Source organism: Rhagoletis zephyria, unplaced genomic scaffold (assembly GCF_001687245.7).
Source record: "Rhagoletis zephyria isolate East Lansing unplaced genomic scaffold, Rhagoletis_zephyria_1.1 Rzeph_scaffold_11258, whole genome shotgun sequence".
Classification (NCBI taxonomy): domain Eukaryota; kingdom Metazoa; phylum Arthropoda; class Insecta; order Diptera; family Tephritidae; genus Rhagoletis; species Rhagoletis zephyria.
Genome location: NW_016168335.1, coordinates 10,220 through 16,378, shown reverse-complemented (window position 1 = coordinate 16,378; position 6,159 = coordinate 10,220). Strand labels below are relative to the sequence as shown.

Sequence of the window (6,159 nt, the reverse complement as noted above, 5' to 3'; positions counted from 1 at the left end):
ATTTTTTGTTTGAGTAAACTTTGTATTAGGTGGTGCGGATAGTTGTTGTTAGTGAGAATTCTGTTTATTCTGTTAATGTTTGTGTCTCTAAATTGTGCGTGGCTTATTGTTAGTATTTTATGGACTAGCTTTTTTGCGGTGTTCACTTTATATTTTAAGGGTTGCGAAGACATGAAATTAATTATGCGACCGGATCTGGGTTTCGAATACCAGTCAAGTAGTATGGAGTCGTTTTTCTTATGAATCATGACGTCTAGGAATGGGATGCGGGAATTCGTTTCTGATTCCATTAGTGAATTGTAGCTTAGGATGGTATTCGTTGAATGTTTTTAAAATTATATCCACGTCGTTTCTTCTTACAATAGCAAAAATGTCGTCCACATATTTAACCATAAATTTAATGTCAATGTTAAGGTGTTTCTTTAGCTCCATCACGGTATTGTCCAATAAATTGTCCATAACTATGTCTGCAATCGTTGGCGTCCGCTACTTTTGTTCAGCAACATTTCTTGGGTTGCCATCATCGACATCCCCACCCCCGTGAACTGACCCGGTTGGGGAGGCTTCACCACCGTCTGCATTCGCCTCGACATCAAGAACTGCCAATTTCGAAACAGGCCTACGATAAGTACCGCTGCTTGTAGCGATGTGAGCGGACCGAGCAACGCCGTCTTGGCCGTAGTGTAGTTCCAAGACTCTTCCTCTCTTCCACTGCGACCTTGGAGTTTCAGCTTCACAGATTAAAACCAGGCACCCTGGCTGGAGTGGCTTTACTGGCAAACACCATTTTGTCCGTCGTGTTAAGTCGGGCAAATATTCCCGTATCCACCGTTGCCACATGCCATTCTTGAGATTCTGGACCACTCGCCACTGCTTGCGTAGACACATCAGACGTGGCTCGAAAGGAGCAGGCGTCTGCGTCGAGTTGGGACATCCAAGCAAAAAGTGGTTAGGAGTCAGTGGCTCCGGTTCCTCTGGTGTTACAGGTAGGCGTGTCAAGGGCCTGGCGTTGATCATGTTCTCAGCCTCAATTAGAAAACTCTGCAACGTTTCGAGGCGTGGTGATTGTTCGCGCAACATCATCCGTAGCGCTGTCTTCACGGATTGGACCAGCCTTTCCCATGCACCACCTTCGCTTGGATTTGCTGGCGTATTAAAATTCCAACGGATGCCCAACGAGGTCAAGCCTGAAATCCAAGAAGAATTGTCCAAAAACGAACACTCACCCTTAAGCTCTTTCTCAATGCCCACACAGTTGGTGCCATTGTCACTCCTTATCAACACGGGCACTCCTCTTCTATTCATGAAGTTCCTTAGGCATACCAGGCACGCATCGCTCGATAGGTCAGTCGCCACTTCGAGATGGATAGCACGCACAGTGAGGCAAGTAAATAGTGCGACCCACCTCTTCTCTCGTTGCCGTCGAATGGTGACGTTAATTGGCCCGAAGAAATCTAGTCCGGTATAAGAAAAGGGCCTGATGTAAGGTGTTAACAGATCCGCTGGTAAATTGCCCATCTGCGGCTGTTGAGGCTTGGCACGTCTAAAGCGACACGCTTGGCATCGTGACTGTATACTATTTAATAGTCTTCGGAGCGCAGGAATCCAAAACCTTTGCCGGATTTCACTCATCACTGTTGCAACGTTGATGTGCAGGAATTTTGCATGATAATTTTCAGCAAGCAAGCGCGTGGCCCGATGCGTAGTCGGCAACAGTATTGGTTGTCTGGCTTCGATTGATAGGCACGTAGCCCCGGTAATCCTTCCGCCTACTCGCAGCAGACCATCCGGGCCGATGAAAGGACTCAGCATCTTTACCGTACTGCTTGCCGAAACTGTTTCCTTTTGCCTTATGTCAGCAAGTTCATCTGCAAATGCATCTTCTTGCAAAAATCTGCAGAGACGTATTTCCGCCTGGCGCTCTTCATCAGTGGTCAGCTCACCATTTAGCAACGGTTTGTTTTGAGTGCTTCTCAGTAAGTTATGAACAAAACGATATATCCAAGCCACAGTCCGCTTTAGCCCTGAATAATTTGAAAATCGATTACAATTCGGGATTATGCTACAAACCTGCCGCGCGATCAACATTGTGTGCTTGCTGCGTAGCTCTTCCCCGCTGCTATCCTTAACGTTGACTATTAATGATTCATTGGGCCATGAACTTTCATCTTCTAGTAAAAAATCTGGACCATTTTTCCATCGTCCGTCTACCATATATTTCGCTGGGAACCTTGCGCGAGTTGCTTCATCGGCTGGGTTCAGAGTACCCGGACACCATCGCCAGTCTGCAATGTTGCTGTTCTCCAAAATTTCTGCCACTCTGTTGCCTACATACTGCTTGTATCGTCGATGATCCGCTCTTATCCATCGTATAACCGTGTGCGAATCGGCCCAAAAATAAAAACTATTGATCACTTTGCTATGACTTTGTAAAATGGTTTCTTTTAACCGCGATGCCATGACCGCAGCTTGCAGCTCAAGCTTCGGAACGGTATGATAGCGCGTAGGAGTGCAACTTGATTTCGCCATAACAAAGCTGAGTGTGACCTTACCATCATTTACCATTCGCCAGTAAGCAANACTGAGTGTGACCTTACCGTCAATTACCATTCGCCAGTACGCAACAGCCGCCATCGCCTCTTCACTTGCATCCGAGAAAATATGCAAATCCACGGGGATGCTTTCAAAGTTATGCAGATAACAACGCTGAATCTGGAATTGCTCCAACTTTGGCAACTCGTGCATCCACATCTTCCACTTCAAATAAAGTCGATCAGGTAGCGGGTGGTCCCATTCCACGCCAGCTTTCCACACCTCCTGCATCAACACTTTTGAGCTAATCATAAAATTGCACAGGAAATCAACGGGTCGAAAATCGNCTGGTCCCATTCCACGCCAGCTTTCCACACCTCCTGCATCAACACTTTTGAGCTAATCATAAAATTGCACAGGAAACCAAACGGGTCGAAAATCGGCATATTTAGGCTTAGCATCTCTCTTTTAGTCGGTTTTCTAGCACACATAATTATTTCCTCTGGCACTTTATTTAATTTCAAAATGTAAATAAAAACATCAGTTTTTGACAGCCAGTGCATTCCTAATATTCTCTCTGTCAATGCATACCTTGCAGTCGTTGCTGGCGGCGATGCCACATGCTACTTTTAATTTTTCGGAGTTAGAGATGATATTGCGCAGCTCGAATTCCCCTTTGCGATGAATGNCTCTCTGTCAATGCATACCTTGCAGTCGTTGCTGGCGGCGATGCCACATGCTACTTTTAATTTTTCGGAGTTAGAGATGATATTGCGCAGCTCGAATAACTTGCGGCACCACGATAAGAGCTTCTTGTTCCGATTGGAAACAATCAACGTAGTCATCCACGTAGTGTCTTTCGATAATGGCGTGCACGGCGCGAGGACATTCTGTAACAAAGTTCTTCGCGTTGACATTTTTGACGTATTGTAGGCGAACATATAGACCCAAAGATCATTCGCTCCATCCTAAAGGTTTCCACCTGTTTAGATGGATCTCCGTCCCTCCAGAGAAATCGCTGACTGTCCCTGTCTTCTGCGGTAATTATAATTTGGTGGAACATCTCCTTAATGTCTCCGCAGACTGCGATTGGAGCTTGCCTAAATTTTAATAGTATAGAAATTAATGAGTTGTTGATATCTGGTCCTGAGAGCAGAGCTTTGTTCAATGACATATTTTGAACTTCTGCTGCTGCGTCGAAAACGAGGCGTATTCCCTTTTTATTTGGATTCCTAACCCCAAAATGTGGTAAATAAAAGGTTTTATTAGTTACTTGCGAAGCTTCGGCAGATGATAATTTCCTCGGATAGCCTTTTTTCAAATAGTCACTGATTTTGGCGCGATACTCGGTGGCGAAGACTTCGTCCTTGGACATTTTCCTCTCAACATTCTTTAATCGATTTAGAGCCATATGGTAACTATTAGGAAACGGGGGCACGTCCTCCCGCCACAAAAGGCCAGTCTCATAACGACCGCCAACTCGTTTCGTTTTTGCTTCCAAAATAGACAGTGCGCGCTCATCAGCTTTGGGTATCAATTTCTTAGCATCTGCCTTGATGCCAAAGGACTCTACGTCGAAGTAACTTTGCATCATCGCATGTAGTTTGTATGTGGGGTCTTCGCTCTCGGGAAACGTTCTATAATGCAGTGCGCGAAATGAATGCGATGACGGCATTTCATTAGTTGAACCGTAAATCATCCATCCTAACCTTGGCTGCGATTGGTCCGGCTTCACAAGGCTGCAGTGGAGTTTCCATTGGCACCGTCTGGAAAGCACGATTAAGACTTAAAATTACCTCTGGCTTAACATCTGTGTAGTTTGGAATTTGTACACCCAAAAGATGTGAATTCTTACCCGATTTAGTTAACTCACCAATATGGCAACTCTCAATTGGTAATGATAAATTTGTCGATGTGAAAACGTTTGACAACTCGTACTTTTCGGAGTCGATTTCACTCGCTCCGTTTTTTGCGTATTTCTTTGTTCGTTCAACCACTGCAGCTCCAATATTTCTGCTTTGCCACGAATTCCAAGTTTTAAGGCAAGATCGCGGTCAATCATCGATACATTTGCTCCATCATCGACGAATGCGTACGTGGATATAACATTATCTCGCCCATACAATTTGACTGGCAAAATTTGAAAGAGCACTTTATCGGAGCTGCAGTCGGCAAGGCAATTTCGGTGTTCGGTCTGTTGCGGTGTAGTCGGATCTGCCACAATTGAGACGGGTGATGGNGTTCGTTCAACCACTGCAGCTCCAATATTTCTGCTTTGCCACGAATTCCAAGTTTTAAGGCAAGATCGCGGTCAATCATCGATACATTTGCTCCATCATCGACGAATGCGTACGTGGATATAACATTATCTCGCCCATACAATTTGACTGGCAAAATTTGAAAGAGCACTTTATCGGAGCTGCAGTCGGCAAGGCAATTTCGGTGTTCGGTCTGTTGCGGTGTAGTCGGATTTGCCACAATTGAGACGGGTGATGAGTTCACCCTTGATTCGCGTCGTCCGGAAGACGCATCAGCAAAATCTGCGTGGAGCAATTGATGGTGTACTCTTTGACACTCGTTTGTTCTACAATGCTTACGGGAAAGGCATTGCTGCACGCGATGACCTTTTTTGAGCCACGAGAAACAGAGTTTTAAGGCTTTAAATTTTTTCCACCGATCCTCACTGGTCATCTGCAAAAAAGATTGGCAATTACTCAAGGTTTTGCAATTGCCTTTGCAATTGAGACAATTTTCTTGCACAACACTGGCGCATGCGTAGCGGCGGTTATTAGGTGAGTCATTATTTCTGATTTGCTGTTGTCTGCGCACTACAGGATTATGTGGCAGTGTGTCAGTTACCATGTTAGCCAGACGACGTAGTGTGCATAGCCAGTTGCTGAAGTCTACAATTGTTGGAGGTCGCTCCAATTGCAAACACTTTTCTGCCCACATCATTTGTCGTGCTGTTGGTAGTTTTGCTACTAATTCGCTTATTAGTGTTGGGTTAGACAAGTGATGAAAACCATCCACGTTTTGCAAAAACGTCGCCATGTTTGTCATCTTGTTGGCGAAGTTGACGAGCGACTCGAGGTGGCCGTCTACTAACAGCGGGATGGATCGAACTTTCTCGATTTGGCTTTTAATCAATTGCTCTGGTCTTCCAAAGGCTTCGCGCAATATCTCGATGATCGTAGTAACATTGGAAGAGTTTCCCAAGAGCGACACTACCGTTTCTCTTGCTCGACCTTGCAATGCGTCGCGCAAGCGCATTATATTATGTAGGTTAGAATAATCAAATTCGGCGGTTGTGCTCTCGAATGCCTCTATAAACGTCTGCCAGTCTTCCGGCGAACCTGAAAATATAGGAAGTGGGTATATTTTCCTAGCACGTACCATATTATTCTGGCTTTCATATTTGAAGTGTGGTAGTACGCGCTGGGGCTGTGCGTGAGTCTGTGCCATATACGGTGGCGCCGATTCAGACTGCGACGTTGGTAGCGAACCTTGCATAAACGATGGTGCTGACTGCGGCGCGGTGAGCGGTAGCTGAGAGGTTGAAAACGTAGATGGAGTGGGACCTAGAGGTGTCGGTGACGGCTGTACTATTGGCGGAGCAAGCGGCAGGGA

General features: G+C 45.6%; 1 protein-coding gene across 1 annotated transcript; it reads right to left on the bottom strand.

The window, feature by feature from the left end:
* Positions 1-3,117: 3,117 nt before the first annotated feature.
* LOC108376960 (uncharacterized) lies at positions 3,118-4,754 on the bottom strand. Its single transcript, XM_017633221.1, has 2 exons — positions 3,314-4,754; positions 3,118-3,220 (listed from the first exon to the last, which is right to left on the bottom strand). Exon 1 carries the CDS (start codon positions 4,229-4,231, stop codon positions 3,374-3,376), a length of 858 nt encoding a protein of 285 aa, XP_017488710.1. The 5' UTR covers positions 4,232-4,754; the 3' UTR covers positions 3,118-3,220; positions 3,314-3,373.
* Between the last annotated feature and the right edge of the window lie 1,405 nt (positions 4,755-6,159).